Source organism: Mus pahari, chromosome 21, assembly GCF_900095145.1.
Source record: "Mus pahari chromosome 21, PAHARI_EIJ_v1.1, whole genome shotgun sequence".
In the NCBI taxonomy this organism is placed as follows: Eukaryota; Metazoa; Chordata; class Mammalia; order Rodentia; family Muridae; genus Mus; species Mus pahari.
In genome coordinates this window covers 31606156-31628529 of record NC_034610.1, presented here as the reverse complement: position 1 = coordinate 31628529, position 22374 = coordinate 31606156, and the positions used below count along the sequence as shown (strand labels likewise).

At 44.9% G+C, this 22374-nt stretch overlaps 1 protein-coding gene across 2 annotated transcripts in view; it reads left to right on the top strand.

The window, feature by feature from the left end:
- The first annotated feature begins 9696 nt into the window (after window positions 1–9696).
- Cnksr3 (CNKSR family member 3) overlaps window positions 9697–22374 on the top strand; it is a 93412-nt gene continuing 80734 nt past the window's right edge. For both annotated transcript variants that reach the window (XM_029532791.1, XM_021220887.2), the window contains exon 1: window positions 9697–10283. In XM_029532791.1, the coding sequence (XP_029388651.1) occupies window positions 10232–10283 (52 nt within the window). In that variant the 5' untranslated portion in view covers window positions 9697–10231. The remainder of the gene's footprint in view (window positions 10284–22374) is intronic.

Genomic DNA, 22374 nt, shown 5'->3' with positions numbered 1-22374 from the left:
ACTAAGACTGAGCAGCATTGGAATAGTACCCCCTGTTTCCTAACCCTTGGAAGCAGAATTCCGAGGAAAGGAAAATATGTGGGTTTAAGTCGGACTTTCCTCTCTCATTTTAATGTTTTAATAAAAGGTATTTACTTAATGTGGAAAAGTAATATTATATATGTATATATAGGTAATTATTGAGTAAATATCTATCTATTATCTATCATTTGTCCAACTCTATCTACCTGTCTTACATCTGTCTGTCTCTCTGTCTATCATCTATCTATCATCTATCTATCTATGTATCTATGTATCTATCTATCTATCATTTGTCCATCTCTATCATCTATCTATCATCTATCATTTGTCTCTATCATCTATCTATCTATCATCTATCTATCATTTGTCTCTATCTATCTATCTAATCATCCATCTACCATCTATCTATCTATCATCTATCTATTCATTGCATAAGTCTGTGAGCAATGTCTATCAAGAATGTTTACTCTAATGGTAGTTTTCTTGGGCTAGGGAAGGGTTAGGTGGCAAAGGTAACTTAAGAGACTATATTTTATCTAGTTGTTTTCTTTCTAAAATGAGTTCTTCACCAATATTTTGGGGTTTTTTGAGGATTTGGATCATGATGGTTTTTTCCTCCATATTTTAGCTTTTGAAACCACTGACCAGAGGACAAAGGTGGTGATTTCTTGACAAATCCCATCTTACCACATATTTATTTATGGCCTTCTCCCTGCTGTCACCTCTTCCAAACACAAGACTGTCAACTCATTCCCTATCTCCACAGGCAGCAATTGTTTCATAAGGACTAATTGTCCTTTTCAAGGTTGGAGCCCCCATGATTGGTTTATAGTTTTCACATCTCTACTCATTCACACCCTCTCATTTCCACAGTTCTGTCTCTTGTTTGTTTTCTGCCCTCTAGGAGTGTTTTCTCAGGGATATGTCAGCCAACCTGGTTTTAGCTCAAGCAACCCACACAAGACCTGGCATTTCTTTTTTCTCCTTCTGAAGTATCCACTACTGCTTGTGCAGTTTTCTCTAACCCAATACAGCCCCAAAGCTGTAGTCACACATGACCTCTTCAGTCACGTTCCGAAAGAATAGGATAATAATCCAGTTTACTAAAGTCATATTTTTTTGAGAAGGTTACATTTAGAAAAAAAAAATCTATCATTATGATATCTATAAATGCATTTCATTGACGCCTCTTGTACAATAGGGGATGGTGGTAGACATTCAACATTTCGTTGAATGCAGAATGAGATAACCATGAGCCTTTAAAAGCTGCCTTAGATTTGCGTGACAAAATGCACTGTGAGCACTCACAGAGCAGTGTTCTTTAGTGGCCCTTGAATGCAAACACAGAAGATACCATCACTGTGACAGACAAACACAGAGAAAATTATATTACTGAATAAAGAGCCAATTATTACTGAACAATTTAGCAGAGAAAGTATTTGGCTGGACATAGTGAAAAATAATTAGATCCATTGAATAGGTCCTTGGATGCAAATAAGAAAGCTTAGAGACAAAGGAAACTCACTGTCCTGTCTCCACAGCCTCACCATTGCTGAAGGGTAGCTGCATGGTTTATTTTGACCACTTAAGATTTATTATGCTAATGTTACTGCCCCTCTGCATATTCCAGTTATCAGTACAGTTAATCAGGTTGACAGACCTTTTAGTCCATCTTCCCATACCAGACTATAGATGTGGAGTTTTGCCTGCATACTCTCGTTCTCAAATGTGGGAGTATAGACAGCCTGGCTAGTTTAGAACTTACAATCTTTCTGTCTCAGTCTACTGAGTGTTGGGATTATAGATGTATACCAGCACATCCAACTATGAACATATTTATATGTTCCAGAATTATATTTATTACCCTGATAGGTTTAAAAACAAATTAAATGATCTGCTTCAGAGATTGCAACATGAGCTCTGTCTTCTAATTAGTTTTAATTGTCAGCTTTGCACAGCCTAGAGACAGACAGCTGAGAAGAGGGCCTGGATTGAGGAACTGCCCAGATCAGGTTGGCTGTGGGCATGCTTGGGGCTGGGGGATGTTTTGATTGTTAATTAACAAAGCAGGACCCAGCCCACCATGGGCAGCACCATCCATAGGCAGGTGGTCTTGGGCTGTATAAAAAAGCTAGCAAAGCGTGAGACTGAGCTCTTCTCTATAGAGAGAATCTCTTACAAGCATCACCTGTCAATAAAAAAAGCTTATGGCCAATAGTCTGAGGCAGGAAATAGGAAGAGGAACATCCAGCAGGGATAGAGAATTCTGAGCAATAGTCAGAGGCAGGACATACACCCGGGAAGGCTTCGAAGATGTACCTAAGACAAAGAGAGGAAACCAGCCAAGTAACTGAACCCAGGTTAGGATAAAAGGGATAATAAGTTAACAGCACGTCAGAGAACAAGCCGAAGCTTACAGCCTAGGCGGTTTATTAATAAATAATTAGTCTCAGAGTTGTTATTGTTGGGCCAGGAGAAAAAAAATGGATTTATTTATTTTTTTACATTTTTCTTCTTTTTTATTTTGGTTGCTAATATACAATCAATTTAGAATTCCTTAATGAAACTACTTTATACTTCCTTTTTCATTTCTGAGAGAGTGTGTGAGTATGAACTTACACATCATTAATTCACACTTATATTGAACAAAATTCATTTTCTGGAATCATATGATCTGTGGTTAAAATTAAATCCTTGCGTACTTTGATTTAGCTAGGATACCACTCAAACATATCAAGACAGTATGTTGAATAGGATAAACATGCAATTTTTATTTGCTCATTAAAAAAAAAAAAAAAATGTCCTGTGATCCCCAAAGCAGAGGGTTTTGGTGGAATGTCTTCTGAGGTCCTTGAAAGTGTAGTTCCTATGTAGAACCTCATTATACAACTTTTCCTGGAAAGCCATGAACAAATCTTCACCTCAATAGGACACTGTCGACTGAATAGAGAGACCATCCCACCCAAGTGTATCTTGGTGGGCTAGTGAGCTTCCTGAGGTCACTTACCGGAACATAGTGACTCAAAGACAGCTGTGTCCCTGAACAGTCCACCCCAGTGTAGACAACAACTCATGAAAACTGTAGACTTGCCCAACTTGAAAGCTGTTCAATCACACAGTCTCCTGTCCACCAGCAACTGTTTACTGTTTGCTTCCTGTTGGGGAGGGATCTTGTCAATACCCTTAATGAGCTTAATGAGCCTCTGGAGCCCCTTAGGCTTCCTCAGGTTACTGGGTCCTCTCCAGCTCTCTTTGTCTTTCAGGAGGGAATGTTTCAATTAAGTGGAAATAGCTACATTAAAAAAGCCCCACGTAGGGTTGTTGGCACATAAATACTCTAAAATGTGCTAAAAAAAATCTAAAATTGTGGTCAGTTACATTTTAGTCTGGAAAGCAGGAGACGATGCAGGGTTTCTCAGGATAAAATAAGATGAAGAAATGAATAAGATGAAGTATTGCCAGGCTGCTTGGTCGTGGCTCTTGTATGCGTGAGTGGAATTGCAGAGAGACATGACTCTGTGGCCCCATGTGTGTCCATGATACAGGGCTAACCTCTTAGTGAATGAATGGAATGGTACATTTGGAGTTTATCAAGTTCACGGCAGTCTGCCAAGACTCTCTCTCTCTTTTTTTTTTTTTTTGGAGACAGGGTTTCTCTGAGCATCCCTGGCTTGTCCTGAACTTCTCTCTCTAGACTAGGTTGGCCTCAAACAGACAAGAAATCCACTTTCCTGTGCCTCCTGGGATTACAGTCATGTGCCCCCACCACTCAGCAAGAGACCCTAATAGTGTGGTGGCTTGGCTAGGGACTGTCCAGGACTTCACCTCTGGACTTTTAAAGACAACAGGCTTTGGCTAATGAAGTTAAGTCCTTTTTTTTTTTTTCCCCAGAAAGGAATGTTTTTAAGTTTCTTAGTGTATTAATTAGTAACCGAAGGTAACACCATTCTGTGAATCACTCCGATTTTGCAAAAAAAAAAAAAAAAAAAAAAAAAAAAAACAAAAAAAAACCCCAAAAAAACCAAAACTGTAAAACCCAGTGGTACAGGAAGAAATGAGAAAATTGAATTAAAGATAATCAGATAAACTTCATACTNTTTTAAAGACAACAGGCTTTGGCTAATGAAGTTAAGTCCTTTTTTTTTTTTTCCCCAGAAAGGAATGTTTTTAAGTTTCTTAGTGTATTAATTAGGAGAGGGAAGAAAACGTGTGCAGTGAAACAATAATAAAGGAAACCATCAAAAAAAAAAAAAAAAAAAAAAAAAAAAAAAAAACCCCAAAAAAACCAAAACTGTAAAACCCAGTGGTACAGGAAGAAATGAGAAAATTGAATTAAAGATAATCAGATAAACTTCATACTGTGTCAGCTACATGGAGATATTACACCTTCTAATGAGATGGGGCAGGACAGTTTCCTTCACATTGGTGGGAAGTTCAGCATCATGGACATCTGAGACCCTTCTGGGTATGAACTGATAATCAGATTAACAAGGATGCCAAGAGTAGGAAATGAGAGATGCCACGGATTACTGAGGGAAATGTAGCCTTCATCTATCTTCTTGTTCTTGATTTCTGGGGGTCAGTGAGGAAGCCTCTCTGGTGGGGTTGATGAGGGGGGTCTCTCTGATAGGTTGGTGGGTGAGGGAGTCTCTCTGATAGGTTGGTGGATGAGGGAGCCTCTCTGCATAGTCTACTGGTTCTAGCCTTCATTTTTTTCCAGAAACACCTCACAGACAAATCCACAAAGGAGCTTTTACCAGCTTTCTGAGTGTTCCTTAGCTCATACAGTGATGCTGAAAATAAACAAGGGAGCTGGACCCTCAAGTGGAAAACAAGTTCCATCTGATGACTGAAGACGAGAATGAGTTTCTCTGTGTGTTTAATACTTCTATTGTTTTAAAAAATGATATTAAGTGAAGTCCTCAATTTGATAACCAAAGTATGAATCATGATCATCGTAATTTTGATAGTTCTGGTATTTGCGTATTTTAATTTTGTTGAAAACTCTAATTAGGAGGAGGGGGACCTGGGATACATCTTAGTAAAATAATATTTGTCTAGTGTAAGGCACTGTGCTCAATCCTCAGCACTGAAAGAAAAAAAAAATCCATAGAAACACACAATGTTCTGGAGCTGGCTGGAGAGTTCCTTCAATAAAGCTCTTGCCTTGAAAGCAACAGAACCTGTCTCTGCCTCCAAGTGCCAGGCTTAAAGTGTGCCACCACACCCAGCTTCTGTTTGGCGTGAAATGGTCTTACAAAATATCTCTGTTAAACCAAATCAAGGAAGAGAAACATCATACAGAAACAATTATTTGTCTGTCCTGTTAATATTAGCAAACTATGATATTCAAATCTGTGCTTTATTTCTAATGCTCAAGATTTACTTGGAATAATTTAATTTTAAAAAAGAGACTTACAGTGGTCTCTATGCTTTCGCACCCTCTGCCTTTGTCTGTCAACATCAACATAAAACTTGTGTTTGAAACAAGGATCACTGAGTCTGGAACTGATGGTGTCATATTTACTTGTCCAGAGAGATTATGAATCCTACGAAGTTGCATGGAGCTGTGAGAACAACAGGTGGGAATGGCATTCTGCTCTTTTTAGATACTCTGCAACCTGATAGCTGCAATAGAAAACATCATGCATCCAAGGTTGGGAGTTGGGGATAGGACCCATTGTCTTGTCTATGCAATGTTCTCCTGTTAGCAGCTTTAGCACCCGATGGTAAGAGGCTTAACTATTTGTGGGTGTTGCTTCATATAGCAACTCTTCAAAATGTGCCTCTAGATCAGTGGTTCTCAACATGTGGGGTGTGACCCTTTTGGGGTCTTGTATCAGATGTCCTGAATATAGGATATTTACATTATGATTCATACCAGTAGCAGAATCACAGTTATAAAGTAGCAACAAAATAATTTTATGGTTGGGGGTCACCACCACATGAGGAACTGTGTTAGAGGGACGCAGGGTAGGAAGGTTGAGAAATGCTGTTCTAGATCCTTGAAATTCAGTGACAGCGGTCAGTGTTTCTTTCTTTCTGTCTGTCTGTCTGTCTGTCTGTCTTTCTTTCTTTTTTTCTTTCCTTCTTTCTTTCTTTCTTTTTTGAATCAGCTCTTCGGAACCGGATTTTGAATAGTGGAAACACAGGATGAACACTTGCTGGGCTTGTGCAAGGCTCTGGGTTCCTTTCTTTTTTTCTTTTCTTTTCTTTTTTTTTTTTTTTTTTCAATTTTTTTTTTTTTTTACATTTCAAATGCTTTCCTGAGAAAGTCCCCCTCCCCTACCCCCCCCCCCGCCCCTGCTCCCCTACTCACCCACTCCCACTTCTTGGCCCTGGCCTTCCCCTGTGCTGGGTCATATAAAGTTTGCAAGACCACTGGAAAATCAGTCAACAAAAGGAAGCCTGGTGGGTTACACTGCTAAAAGCTGCTAGTTTGGAGCCTGAGGCAAAGGATCATAAGTTCAAGGTTTATGTGGGCTACACAAGTTCAAGGTCAGCTTGGGCAATTGACTCAGACCCAGCCTAAAATTAGTCCCAAGAAGGCTGGACATCCAGAATTTTTTTTTTTTTTTTCTGAGACAGGGTTTCTCTGTGTATCCCTGGCTGTCCTGGAACTCTCTCTGTAGACCAGGCTGGCCTTGAACTCAGAAATCTGCCTGCCTCTGCCTCCCAAGTGCTGGGATCAAAGGTGTGCGCCACTACTGCCCAGCAAGATTTCTGAATGATCAAAAGAATTCAAACAAATAAGGCTGCATTTATTTCAATGAAAAAAAAAAATGTTTGAGAGCTTTACCGCCTGGATTATCTGATGGGACGCTTGTGTGTTTAGGGAGATAATTTCATTACTGTGGTGTGAAGAATCCAGGTCCATTGTAGCTGAGCAGAGACAAGCTTGGGGTAATTTCCCTGACTCATCACTTTGCTGCCAGGTGACATCATAGAGAATACTTGCCCCACTCTGGGATACATGTCTGGTGGAACTCCGCTGGATTACTTGCTGTCTTGCAGGCTGAAAGAGAAACAACATGAGTCAATTTATACCTGGGAAAGATTAACTGAATCTAAATAGTCTGATTTGGAAAAGGAACATTGTGACAGAAAGACAACAATGAAAAGAAGGGGCCTCAGGTGAGAGAAAAAGCATTTGGAGCAGCTGGCCTTTGAATGCCTCCACATTTCTCTCACTGTGGGAAGTGTTTTGAACTGGGAAGGGGCTCAGAGTCTTTTACTAGTGTGTTTATTCAATAGTTATAGTAATAACTTTGTCTCCAAAGTACATAGGTCCTACTTCTCAACTAACACCAATACATTTTGAAGAGACTCAAATTATTAACGTGAAACTGATTCCCAAACTCGCTGGTCCGTGTCCCCTCTATACCTCCTTGGTCTTTGTCTTCTGACTAAAGGTGACAGAAGAAAACCCTTCCTGGTAAAGTCCCATGATATCCAAGAGTTACTAGCTGTGCAATTTTTTTAAATCTTCTTCATACGCAATTCAGTATGGCAGGAGCATTTACAACATATTTTGTTGATTGAATAAATGACCTAAACAGGCAAGGCAGCTGGCCAAGAAAAGGAGAGGCAAGGAAAACATAGAAGAGTGGGTTCTAATATCCACACTGTAACATATCAAATTCATTCAAAAGCTTTGTCCATTTTCTAATGTAGGAGGAACCCTGGCAAGCATCCAGGCAGAAAGGAGGAAGGGTGCCCCTGCTGAAGGGTGTAGGTACCAAGGAACAAGGCCACCAGGGACAAGCAGGAAGAAAACTGGCAAGTGTGTAACTGATCGCTTTTGCATATACATCAATTCTCATAGCTGCTTATCTAAAAAAATCCCTCCTCTTTGATGTGCAAACTTTCTATGTAAAGTTTACCTTTGGGCTGGCAGTCAGCACACCCTAGAACTTTCACAGGCTAACAGCTATAATTAAGGTAGAAGGCCTTATTTACATAGCAATTAGCCTGCAGTACTGGAGGAGTAAACATGTTGCTAATTCATTTAGGTAGTTAATTGGTCAGAGATTTTTAACTTGGCTTTCTTTGCATATTCTGTTTATGTGCCAAGTATAGATTGTGCTATCTGTGGGATTAAATTCAGCAAACTGGACTCTGGAATTCTAGCTTTTAAGGCAACAGACGCAAAGGAACACGAGAACATTGTCAAAACATCAAGGAAAATTCTACAGCGAAAGCATTTGATAGCATTTGATCCTCTTTGTGATTCCAGGGGTTACACAGCCAGATTCATAGTCTACCAACTTAGTTATTACTGCGTCCCCTTTCGAAGGCAGCACTGTTTTGTAGATGAATTACTTGCTTGGTCATCTAATCATATAGCTATTTTCGAAACTGTAGGCACAGTTCCCACTGTGCAGAGGTCAAGATGGTTAAGGAAAGACAGATGTCAAAGATCATTTCTTAAAAAGAGGGCAGCTACTCTACCAGAAATTTTCTCATGGCCTTTGTCAAGTTTCTGGGTTGGGTAATTACTCTTGGTTAAAAAAAAAAAAACCAAAACGCTATTTTTGATAGTTGTGCTTCTTTATGGCATAGGCGAATTGTTCAGGAGGGCTAAGACGGTGTGTACACTGTACACCCAAAACACTCACTATACAGCAGATAGCTGGGTGCTAGCAGTGATTCTCACGTGTAATAAAGAGCAGCTATCCTAACAGAGGAAATATGAACGCAGTGGTTGGAACAGGGGAAGCAACTGCGGGTATTTACTGAATCAATAAACACTAACCACTCCCTTACTTCAGAAGCTAAGTAGTTGGAAGAGGAAGAACAGATCCAGCTCAATACACCCAAAATAACAAGCAGCTTCCTCCTTGGATAGGGTTAATAGTTGCTCAGGGGAAGATGGAAATCAATAACTATAATTGAAAGAAGACTTCACTAGGGCCCAAAAGAGTGTCTGCATGTGTGTAGGAGGGAGGTAAACACCGGTTATAGGGTTTTCCCCAGACCCCGTGCTCTGCTTCCAAATTGAAGCTTGTAGAACAGAAAGGGTTTTCCTCTCCTTGTCAGAGGCTGAAACTAGGCGAGGTTCTCTATTTTTTCTTTTCTTTTTGGCTCACTGACAAATTTCGCCTCAGGGTTAATGACTAATCTGAATAGAGCGTTAGGTCATTTTGAAAATATGACTATTACATTATGTCAAAACACAACTCGAAGAGCTGCCACTCTGGTGTTATTAAACCGAAGAGTTGATACACTGTAGCGGCCTTGGAGCAGTGGTACACCGCCATCCATTTGTCTAAAACACACACAACTGGCCTACTTTAGGTAACTTAAAAGGAAACTTAAAAGGCTGAACGGCTAAAGCGAGATTGCGACTAGAAGCTTTTAAAAACGAGAACAGACACATTTCAAACCAACAAACAAAGACAAAAAAAACTGTTCACGGGATTCGGCTGCCACTAAGCTGGGACCTCTTCGGAGCCAAGCGGCCCTCCAGGACTCAGGCTGCAGCTCCAGCCCACCCCTAGAAGAGGAAAAGTAGATCCCATAGTCCAGAGCTGGGATGCAGGAGGGAGAGCAACCGGGGTCTGCGTCATCGCGGCCCCGCCCCTCCCACGTGTTGCTCCTACTCGGCCCCGCCCCCTCCCACGTGTTGCTCCCGCTCCGCCCCGCCCCCTCTCTTATTCCCGGAGCGGCGAGCGGAGCAGAAAGTTTGCAACCGGAGCGCGCAGGCTCTGCTTTTTTCCCCGCCCGGGCGGCCTGCGACGGTGGCGCAGGAGGTGGGACGCTGGCGGGAAGGCTCGAGGCGCGGGCGCACGCGGAGTGGGGACCTCGGGGACGGACACCGCTCGCAGGAGCCGCGGAGGGTCGGCCAACCTAGAAGTTCCCGGCCAGGAGAGTCCCACGCCAGGGCAGCCCGGGCCTGGGGTTTGAGGTTGCAACCTGCTCCCGCTGCTGCGGTGGTTGCGGAGAAGCAGCTGTAGCAGAGAGCGGCGGCGGGGGGGGGGACTGCATCTGGACGGCAGTAGCTGCGGGGAGCAGCCGTACCGGACACAGCTGTCCCGTGCGCAGAGACCCAGGGCCGCGCTCCCCTCGCAGAACCGCAGCGCGATGGCCGGCTGACTGCGGCCATGCAGGCTTGAGCGGACTCCCGGGACACGCAGGGGACAACCACAGGCACAGGCTGTAGGACTCCGCTGTCGATTCCCCAGCCCAGCGGACAGCGAAGCTGCTTACCATGGAGCCCGTGACCAAGTGGAGCCCCAAACAAGTGGTGGACTGGACTAGAGGTGAGCGAGCCGTGGAGGACCCCCGCGTCCTACAGCCCGGGAGATGGGGCGGGCCAAGAGTTGGGCACTGGGGAGCTCGGCCCCTCCTGCCGGCGACAAAGCAAACTTATGCTGAGCGGCTTGTGCGCCTCTTTCTGGTGCGCCTGCTCCGATCGGTTTCTTTCGGTGGGGGTGCGCGTTGTCTGCAGCCGACGGGACACCTATATTTAAGCCAAGGAGCTATGGCCTTTCCGTGGAAGATCGGCTGGGAATGTGGGGCTTGGGATTTGGCGCCAGGGTACTCTCTGCCAGTTCGGGTACGGTGCCCGGGACTTGCTGCCTGTAGCCAAGCGCAGAGGCACAAGGCGTCTTTGTGTGGGTGACTGCCCCTGGCCCTGGATGTAGTAAAGGCTGTGGGCCCGGAGCAGTCCGCGGGCGTGACCCGGCAGTTGGGCAGGTAGACGAAGTCTCCTGCGGCCAGCCCAGCCTGTTTGTTTGGGTTGGAGAGGGCGAACGGGCTTTCGCGCCTGCGAGAACCTTAGCGCCAGGACTCCTGCAGAGGCTGGGACTCAGCTCTGGAGGCGCCAGGACCCCCAAGGGCGCAGCGTTTTGAGGCCAGTTAAGCACTGAGAGGGAGCCGAGTGTCTGGAATACAGTCCGGATCTGTACAGTGCTCGGGAAGAGGAAACTCAGTGGGTGCTGGACGGTGTAGCAGGAGTGGAAGGGTCCCTGCTACTTTATCTTGTCTCTCTCGATTGCTAGGGATAGTTGCCAGAGTTAACTCAGCTCTCTTTGACCTTTTTCAATAGTACAAAGTTTACCGAAATCAACCAGTGAAGTCTCAGGGGTCCCACCTCCTCACTTCAACATCTGTTTCAGTTTATCCGCCCCTGCCCCCAAACCCCCATTGGTCTTCCAGGTGAAGACTTGGCTAAGCGCTCTCTCTCTGCCTTTGTTTTTGTTCGTCTCAGTAGACGTGAGTAGTCAGTGATGCTGGTGTGTTCAGATCATCTTTCAAACTGCTCTACCCATGACTGTGACAATGGAAACCCCATCCTGTCATTTCTCAAGCCAGTGTCTTATATAGGTCACTGGAAAGGGGCTGTCCCGGTAATGAAGAGTCTGGTGTATGTCCGATTATCCCTGGCTTCTGGAGGAAAACACAGAATACTGTCTTAGGAAGTAGGTTTTTTTTCCTATCTGCCAGACTTTTCCAGGACTCTCAAAGTAAAGCCATGGGAAAAAGGATGAATACATAGGCCTTAGTGACTCTGGCCGAATGAGCAATAAAACGTGGTTAGCAGCAGTACACTTAAGTTATTTTAAGCCCCTTCCCCTAACTTGAAGTGTTAACTTGTACTGAAGACGGTACCAGTGCTCCAGCTAGCTTGCTGAGATGAAGCAGATGGTATGCTTGACTGTACCACTACCATTGAGGGGTCCTCAGAGCCTGCCGAGCCAGTAGTTACATTTGCTCTCCTTGACATGTGGCTAATTGTTATTGCCAGGTACTAGGTATGCAGTGCACAGGGTGTCTGGAGACTCAGTGTGAAGAAGGAGTAGAAAATATTAACGATTTTCCTACTTATTACATATCGATGTGATGATATTTTGAATAAAATATACTACTAAAATGAACTCCAACCGTTTACTTTTTATTTTCTGAGTTACGGCTTTTATGGTTTGTGGTAACATGGCTCAGGCTTATGGCTCATATTCTATCTTTGTTGTATGGTACTGTTATAGTCTCATGAAGAGGTGTCAGAGGATCACGCTGGCTTTCCTGTGGCTCTGCCAGACTTGATAGGGTAACAGAAAAATGTTAACAGGCACACTGGAGAGAGAGAGAGGTCCTCTCTCCTTTGTTTTTTCCTTCATCTTCTCTTAGATGGGTGAAAAATGTTAATTCTCATCCTATTATTGTCATCGATTTAAAAGGAAGAAATGCTAAAACACATTTTGGGGTACCTTTGGCCTTAAGGCTTGGTTGAGGTTGCTTTCATCTAGAAAAACTCTTGTGCTGCCCCGAACAAGCAACCATGGTTGGCTCAGGACCCCGGATGTTCACTCATTTTAGGTTACATGCTGTGATGGCAGCATCCAAGATTGGCCTGGATGCTTTCTTTGCATCAGAATCTTTAAATACATACAAACATACATACATACATACATACATACGAAGTAGGTAAGTAAGTTAAAAGGTAGTAATTATTTGTGTTTGGATCTCCAAATACATAAATAAGTAAGTAAGTATACTTGCTGAACTCTTGAATGGCAAGAGGCCGTGTTCTTTCAGCTTTCATGATTTATTCTTGCTATCACGCTCATGGGTATTGACCTTGTAATAAACGGTTGACAGTTGTTTGCTTCAAGGGTTGTTTTTATCTGCCTCCGCTAGTCTCTCGGCCCAGCTTCCACTTTGTAAACTACATCTCCAGGAAAAGCAGCTTGTCCTGCGCATGTCGGCACCCTTGTCGTCACCCTTGCCGTTCTACGACTGTCAGTGTGGCAGTGAGGAGCACTGTCAAGCATCAGCTATAATCAGCCACATCTACAGACTGTGCTTATGTCAGTATTACAGAGTCATGTCAAGAAAGCATGCACTGTGCTGGGTAAACACACCCACCCATCTGGCTTTTATTATTAACTTTTGGCTACATCATCGACAGCTTTACCATGACATGAATAGATGCCTAGTACATATTAACAATCTCAGGCACAGGGTTGGGTATTAGGTAAGCATCAGCTCATTTTAATATGTACTACCACCTCTGAGGCAGGAACCACTATTTCATTCACCACTTGAGAAAACCGAGGCACAGAGATGCTGAGTACCTCCATTTGTGACTCCCAGCCGCGTGGTGAACAGTGTTTGACCAAGGTGCTTGGATGCTGTTTTATACATTTTCCCAGGATTTTCTTCCCAGGGCAATGCATAGAACATACCAAGAGTCTTCAGCTCACTTAGGAGTAGGCTCACAGTGTTCTCATGCTGTAATTTATTAATATCCTGTGCTGGTGGAGGAGAGCCATCGGCATACAAGTATTTTATTCTACATGGTCTCAATGTGTCAGAAAGAAAACATGAGATGACAGGTATCCTATTTCATTGTACCTGTCCAGCCAAACAACTTGGCTAAAGGTTTTTTTTTTTTTTTTTTTTTTTTTTTTAACAAATTTTACAACATGTAGAGGCAGCCCCATAACAGAAAGCCAGTGGGGCTAAGCAACTGTGAGTTTTAGTTTTCTCTTGTATAAGAGTGAGGTTGGGCAGCCCAGGGGCTTCTGTCATCCTGGCCTCAATGTGATGTACATGTGGTATAGCATGTGCTGTGGTACCTCAGCATAGATGATTGTTCTATCCCAGGTTCTTCCTGCGTCAGGCTGGAAAAACAGGGTTAATATCATACCCAGTGACAGCCAAGACTCTTTTTTTTTTTTTTTTTTCCGAGACAGGGTTTCTCTGTATAGCTCTGGCTGTCCTGGAACTTACTTTGTAGACCAGGCTAGCCTCGAACTCAGAAATCCACCTGCCTCTGCCTCCCGAGTGCCACGCCCGGCTCAGCTGAGACTCTTTAGAAAGTTCCCTGTGAGGGGCTGGAGCAATGGCTCAGTGCTTAAGAGCACTGGCTGCTCTTCCAGAGGACCAGGGGTCAGTTTCCAGCACCCACATGGCAGCTCACGACTATCTGTAACTCTAGGGGATCCGATACCCTCACATAGACATACATGCAGGCAAAACACCAATACTCATTAAAAAAAAAGTTCCCTGTGAAATCTATTCCGGTCTCTCTTAGTTATCAGAATGGCCCCATGACCGCTGAGGCTGGAGAGGAAGCTGATTGCCTTTTGTGTATATGTGTGGTGCTGGGAATTGAGCCTAGGTTCTCACATATGGTAGGCAAGTGCTCTCACACTGTGCCAGACTTTGAACACCCAGTTGGGAACATTGTAGCAATAAAAAAGTTGTAATCTGGTGGTTAGGAAGGAAGGGAGTCTAGATAGGCAGTGTGAGTGTCTTATCACATGGCACTGAACATGGAATATAACCTACAGTCATAGATGTACATCAAGTAGGACATGAGTCAGTTTCCTACTTCTATCTGCTGTAGAAATAGCGTTATATTTTCACTTCTCTTGAGTATCCTCAGGTCAGAACCTTAAAATGGCCAGGCCTTTGTCCCAAAGCTTGATTTAAATACTAGCTTTATGATGCACTTCTGCCCACAATTATGTCTTCTGCTTTCACACTGTTGAACAATGTGGTCAAGAAGGAAGACACTGCTTTGCCCAGCGTCCCTGTCCTTCCCTGGGCTGTGATCAGCTAGAGCTGGCAGCTTCCAGTCAGTGTAGTAGTGAGTGAGCACGTCTGGATAGTTTTCCTGCTAGACTCCTCCCACTGGCTTGCCAGTGCCCTTGCTAACTAGCATCGGTCACCGGCTCCATCCGACAGTGAAGGGGGCTCTTCCCTTCCGAGGCTTTGTGCTCGTGGAGGGGTTGGTGGGTTTCACACTGATGGTGGGTCAACTGGTGTGTGATGTCTTACACTATTGGGCACTGTCATTTCTCCCTACAGCCTATGGGGCCATGGTTTTGTCCAGTTGAGGGTGCACCTTTTCTTTTAGCCTCTGAGGTCACTGGAATGGGGAGCTCTCAGGAGCTGTTGGCTCATCCTTTTACCATATGTCCAGAAACTTCTTTCTGAAAGTCACCCCCCCCCTCACCCCCATGGTTCTCTTCTGTTTCCCGGGCTCCAGCATTAAAGTCTTCTTAATCACCATATTGGACAAAGATGAAATGAAAGCATTTACAATGTGGTACATGCTGTTTCAAGAGCTTGCTTTAGACAACCTTCTTTGAATCCTCAGAAAACCCAAAGCAGAGAGGTTGGTACCATTGTTAGCCCATATTAAAGAAACAGAGGCAGGAAGAAGGGCGTGGTTGGGGTCATGGGTTTACAAGCAATGTGTGCTTTGAAGCCTTCCTCCATCTCTTCACCTCCATGATGCCTCTCGCCAGTCAGAGGAGCTGAGTGGCTGGGAGCGTGGGCCCCGACATCAGCTCGGTTGGATTCCTGGTTTGTCTCTGGCTGTGTGAGCTTATGCAAGTGCTCCATAAATTGCTATGCTATGTTTTTTATTGCTTCCTTCCCTTCATCCTGTAGCTTCAGGTCATGAACTGTTATGTGAGCAGTGAGGTCTCATGAGGTGGATTCTGACCATGCAGGAGTACTGGTTTCCGCTGGAGAGACTTCTCCACCAGTTGCCAACCTGTCAGAGGATCGATGGAGCAGCACTTAGAGCCTAACAGGAGGGTTCTAGATCAGCCGATGATACGTGCCTCTTGTGAATATGGAGAGCAATCGGTCTGCCTTTCTCTTTTCCTGTGTGTGTATGTGAGTGTGTGCGTGGTCATGGGTATGTGGAATCAGAAGTCAACCTCAGATGCCATTCTTTAGGTGCTATCTGACTCGTGTTTTGAGACAAGATCTCTCACCAGTACTTGGGGTTTGTGTGTCAGCTAGGCTGGCTGGACAGCAAGCTCCAGAGAGCCTCCCTCCTCAGCCTCCCTAGTTTGGTTTTACAAGTGCGTACCCCCATGCCTGGCTTGTTCACTTGGCTTTTGGGGAATCCAGCTAGAGTCACCATGTTTGATTTGGTAAGCACTCTTCACTCACTTGAGCCACCTCCCCAGGCTCCTTGGCCCCTGCTTTAATAGTAACTCAACTTGTAGCTAGCGTAACATTAAAATGGCCCTCTTTCCTCCACCCACACCCAACCTGACATCGGGTCCATGAACACTGCTGTTGACCTCTGGCCTTTCCAGGCCTGCCCATATGAGAACCTGAATTTTAACAAGAACACATACCCTTTACAGTTAGAGGGGACCCTCTTGTGGCACACAGCTGAGACCATGTTTTTAAACGTAGCTGGTACGCCCTGCCCCTGGCTTTGGGTTGCTGGTCTTCACACAAGCTCTGGGCTGAGTACTCACTCTCCATTTGAGGATGCTTGACTGGGCCACTCATTAAGACAGAAAAGCACCTTAAGGCTTCTATTTATAAGCATCACCTAGCAACAGCAACAGGTAGTTCTCAGCGAAGTACCTGAGCTCCTGTGATTCCCTTTCTCTCCTCTGGGACTTTCAGAATGCTCACAACAACTTTGGATTGTATGTGTGTATGAACGTATGTGTATATGTATGTTCTTTAAGACGAGGTGCTGTGAGGGTTGGTGTTCACCGTGGCTGGAGATAATTTTCATGTGACTCAGCAGTACTTACACGGCAAGAGGGGCCTATGGCCAGTCGCATCCTCTGTGCTGTGACTACGTAGCGCGGACCACTTGTATGTGGCTGACTGTGTGGTTTGTGTATGTATGTTCCGTGGTTGGAAGGAAGAGACACTGAAAGTAATCGTTTATCTGGAATAAGTAACCAGAACAGTTCTCAACCTTTAGAAGTTTGTGACGTGCTAAGCTTAGCCACCCTGGGTTTCGTACCATTGGAGATGGGGAGGGCACTCTTTCCTGTGCAGCCTCAGCCTTCAGAGCCTCCTCTCGCCTGCCCCATCATGGCTGTGCCTGTGCCTCTTCCTGTGGTCATCGTAGCTGGGAGTCTTTGTGGTCTCACCTCCCTTTTCTGTCTTGCTCTCTCTCATTGCTGCTTTCTCTGGGGTTTTACCCCCCCCCCCCCGGGTTAGCCTGGGCTTGCATGAGCAAGTGCTGTTTTATTTACATGAGCCCGGCAGAGCCCTTCTTGGTTCCCCGTCTTCAGCCATCTTCACAGGCCTTTCACATACATCTCTGCGGGTGCTGAGTTGAGGCTTTGCAAGAGATGAACTGTCCCAGATCCGGAGGCCGAGGCGGAGTCTGCCTTGACAGGCTTTGGGTCCTTTGGCAGTCCTCTGGGACTGAATGTCCCATTCCTTCCAGTCTGTACTGTGGGAAAGAAGGTGTGACTTCTGGGAGCTGCCTGAGGCCTTTGCTCTGGCTGCAGCTCCCTTAGAATCCTTGATATTAGGGACTTCACTTTCTAGCAGTTGGGACATTAACTACCAGTCTCTAAGCTGGTGACGTTCTGAGTTTGCTCTGTTTTGTCAGAAGGTAACTTAGTGATGGAATAAGCCATTTCTCCCCTGGCTTTCTTACTTTATTTTTTAGTGGCAGGATCCAGTCCTGAGCCATGGGTATGCTAGATACTGAGCTACATCCCCCAAACAATTTTATTTTTATGTTGAATGCCACACTTCTCGTCTGAGTGATGCAGTCTGCACCTGCGGCTGGTAGTACACACGAATGTACTTATGTGTTTACTTTCTTAAACAATACTCGCAGCTGTTACGGGCTTGTTTGGTACTCAAGCTGCTTCATGAAGTGTTCTCGTTCGATTGCTTCAGGAGAGAAGGCTGGGTAGACTGAGGGCCTGAAGGTGCAGAGTTGAAGAGAGAATCAGACTCAGATTCTGTGTCTGACACACAGAGGTTGGAAGGCTTTGCCAAGTTCCTCTTTATACTTGTCCCATCTCAGGAAAGGGACAGATCGTAACCAACACCTAGGGTTTAGGTTAGAATGAAAAGATACGGTACAGGGAGAACACTTGGCACAGTATGCAGTGTATAAATATTCACACACTTATTATTATTAATTCATAATGCTTCACAGTGAATGTATGGTATATAACGGATGATTTTTATTTAGCTATTCAATACCCTTGTGGCTGTCACCTCTCCCATGTCTCATAATTGTTTGTGACCTGACAGCCTCCTTTTTTTTCTTTCTTTTCTTTTTTTTTTTTAATTGGTGCAAAGGAGACAAGTGGACTTATCAGCTGTTTTCTGCCCTCTTGTGTTCCTGGTCACTTCCCTTTCCTTTCTTGAGAGGGCCCCTAATATCCTCCAGGCAGAATGGGATATAAAAAGGTTGGGTGGCTTCTTGTTTGAAAATGGTTCAATGGTAGCTCTTGCCGGGGTGACATTCTGTGTTGTGTAGAAATATGTACTTCAAATTAATTTAACAAATGAGACTCCCCCACCCCCATCTGTCTGCACAGGCTTGATTTTAGGACTCCTGCATATTAATGAGTCTGGATGCTCATTCTCTTGTGTAAAAACACGCACTGTTTGCATGGCACCTACATGGGCCCTCCCCTTATGTTTCCAATGGTCATTAGATTATTTATAATACACAATGTAATAGATATGTGAGTCATTGAAACTATATTGCTTGATGATGATAACAAAAATGTATACATATTTGACACAGACAAAAATTTTTCTTCCTGCTAGGTAGTGGTGGCGCACGCCTTTAATCCCAGCACTTGGAAGGCAGAGGCAGGCAGATTTCTGAGTTTGAGGCCGGCCTGGCCTACAAAGTGAGTTCCAGGACAGCCAGGGCTACACAGAGAAACCCTGTCTCGAAAACACCCCCCCCCCAAAAAAAAAAAAAACCAAAACAAAAAACCAAAAAAACAAAACCAAAAAAATTTTTTTTTCTTCCCACAATGTTGCTTCAATTTGCTGAAGCCAAGGGGGAGGGGAGCCCATGGCTATAGAGGCTGCTGGTGGGTGATTCATGAGGAAGTACCTAGTTCCAGATGGTGCTCTGGGTCAGGCAATCGGCTGCTCTCAGCTCGATAAATGTGATGTGACAGACAGCCACCACCACACAGGTGAAGGAGAAGATACCTGTGTTAAGTGTGAAGTGAAAACAGCAGAGGTATGGAGGAGAGACATGCAACTGCTTGGGAGAAGCTCCTTTGGATGCTGTGCTCATAGAAGCCTTTCTGAAGAGATGCCACCCAGGTGTGAACGAGAGGAAGGAGCTGTCTGTGGACAGAATAGGGAGAGGACAATTTGTGCCAGGGCCCTGTGGAGTGAGTGTGCTTGTTGGAGGGAGGGGAGGGGCCGAGGAAAGGGAGGGTGGTGAAGAGGAAGGCTGACAGGTTGGCAGGTGGAGTGGGAGAGGGACCTTGAGAGAGAAAAGAGGTCAGGCCATGGGTACTTCTTGGACAGGCACCAGAAAACTTTGTCCTTGGGATGAAAAGTCCTTGTCCAATGTGGCTCTTGAAAGATTGCTCTAGCCCCTCGTGCTAGGAGTGAACTTGGAACCCAGCTGCGTGTGTTGCCATATTCTGGGGACCTAGTTTTAGACGGTGATGTGGGTCATGCTGGACTCTGAAGTCAAGTGTAAGACAATCCATCCATCCATCACTTTAAATCTCAGTGCTTTGAACACTGCATTTGAAATCGGGGCAACTGTCTAGTTCTTTTCATCTTACCAGGGTTAGGTGCATCCTCTGTCCTCCGCTTGTCCTGATTTCTGTCTTGCCATGTGCTGGTCATTCACCCTTTGTCTGGTTGCCTTCACATGCTCTGGTCACATCATTGTTCTTTTCTGGAGCATTCTGCTGGAGCTACAGTGTCTGAATTTGCTCATTTCTCTTTGAATAGAGTTTCTGTGAGAGTGTGCTTAGCCTGGTTCATCTTCTTTGACATCAAATGGCTGATTGAACGGTTTCTAACCTGTGCCCAGGAGGGCAGATGCAGATGTGTTTACTGGGACAAAGCAGCCCTTTAAGTCACAGATCAATAGGCAGAGAAATTAGAACATTTTGCCTTTGAAAACTTTGAAAGCATTTGAATACAGGAACTGGCAGATTTGACTGAAAATATTTTGCCCCGCTGATGGACTGTCCTAATTTTTATTTTAGAAAACAGAGCCATTTTAGTTGAATAGATGGTATTTTGGGAAATTCTCAGCAAGTAAGAGTTGAACACTTTCTTAAAAAAGATTTATTATAAAAGTATGTAATAAATTTATTTATCATGTAAGTATACTGTAGCTGTCTTCAGATACCCCAGGAGAGGGCATCAGATCTCCTTATAGATGGTTGTGAGCCACCATGTGGTTGCTGGGATTTGAACTCAGGACCTTCAGAAGAACAGTCAGTGCTCTTAACTGCTGAGACATCTCTCCAGCCCCGAACACATTTTTATAAACATGTAATGTCTCTGTTAATCGAGAAGAGCAAGCGGGGGTGGGGTGGGGTGGGGGGGAGTTGAAGGCAAGTTCCCTTTGAGACCTAGTTTCTGGTCTTCTCGAGAAGACCGACACACTCTCCTGATGGAAAACCCCTGAGTTATCTCTCTGAAAGGAGGCAATACGGTCACCTGAGTCACGCTTTCCTGAGGAAAGGATTTCAGTGAAAGGAAGTAATCTGTTTCCTGTTTTAAGGAGTTTGCAGTACAGGGAAAGTTGATAGCTTCAGGTTGGTGTGTGTTGTGTCCAACTGGAAGCGTTTGCTTCCAACTTAAATATATAATAATTGAACAATCTTGAATTTTCTCTTGTGTGTGTGGGAGGAGGGACATGGATTTGCATGTGAGCATGTGTTTGTGCGCCAGCATTTTCCTGAGTGTGTGTATGTATGTGTATGTTTGTGTAGGCCAGAAGATAAATGCAGGTGCTGTGCCTCACATTTATCTACCTTGCTATTTATTTATTTATTTACTTACTTATCTATCTATTTACTTATCAACTAACCTACCTACCTACCTACCTATCTGCTGGTCTCTCACTGAGACCTGGGGTTTGGCAGTTAGGCCTTGTTGGCTGGCCAGGGAATCAGTGGGCCTGCCTGTCTGCTCACTGCTGGAATTACAAAGGGATCTCACCATGCCTGGCCTCACCAAGCCTGGCCTATTCTGTGTTTACTGTAGGCTGCAGGTCCTTCTGCTTGCAAGGCATGCGCTTTACGGACTGAACCATCTCCCTGGACCCTCGAGGTAGTTTCAGATCCCAGTCAACAGGAGAGTCTAGAGCACACCTGTGGGAGTGTAGCCTGGGGTGAGGGGCTCCAACATGGGTGGGAGGGCCTGACTCCCAAGCGCTTGTTGGAGCTGTCAGCACCATCTTAACATGGATTCCGACAGGAGCCTGTCACTGGCTGTGAACAGATGACGCATATGTGAGCAGCATTTTTGAAGGTCTCTGTCTTCCCTGAAACTTAAAACGGTTAAAAATGAGCATCAAGAACATACCTCTTCTCCACTAGTGAGATGCCTAACCACAGAGGGCATAATGAGGCTTGAACTGTGCGCACCCAACCGGCTTGAAGCACTTTATACAAAGGCAACCAGTAAAGACAGACCTCTCTGTAGAGAAAAACGTTTTTTTATTCTTGTTTGTATCTTTTTTTAAAAAGATTTATTTATTTATTATATGTAAGTACACTGTAGCTGTCTTCAGACACTCCAGAAGAGGGCATGAAATCTCATAATGGATGGTTGTGAGCCATCATGTGGTTGCTGGGATCCGAACTCACGACCTTCAGAAGAGCAGTCGGCCCTCTTAACCGCTGAGCCATCTCTCCAGCCCTGTTTGTATCTTTATTCTCGTTTATTTGGTCTGGGTTCTTGGAACAAGAAACCATGCCTGGTGCCTGCAGATATTCCTCCCAGTCCCTTCCTCCAATCCAGCATCCACTCTCCCTTCCCCCTCCCCCTCCCCATTGTCTTCTGAGTGAGCATTTGAAGAAACCGTTTCCTAGCCAGGTACCAGTGCAGCCTCCCAGTTACCTAACATCCCCCCCCCCCCAAAAGCCTTGCTCAGAGCATCAGCATCACCTGAGGACATGGGTGTGTTGTATGTCAGGCCCCGAAACTCAGCATCATCAGGTGATTCTGGTGCAGGCTGTAAGTCCAGAAACATTTTAGTCTGTCCCTTTTCAGAGGGACCAAACAGGAATAAAGGACACTGGTCAGACCCTCTGCCTACTTCCTGCTGACAGGTGGCTTTAGGTTGACGCGTGATGAGTGGCTAGCAAGGAGATTCTAGGGGGGATGGTTTTGACATGCTTAAGTATGTGGGTCACTGGGCCCCAGATCCTAAGTGCTTTTTCTGTGGGTGTGCAGGGGGCAGTTAAGGCTTTGTCTCAATGGATGCCCAGCTGGCATCTCTGTCCCATGAACAGTGTGCATCTATTGGTTATTGATGTATTGATAAAAAGATAAAGACAGAAAGAATATGTTCTATGGGGGTGTGGTGAGGTGTGGGGGAAGGGGATGTCTCAGCAGGCTCATGCTGAGGCATCCCCCCCCCCCGAGGGGCTAGAC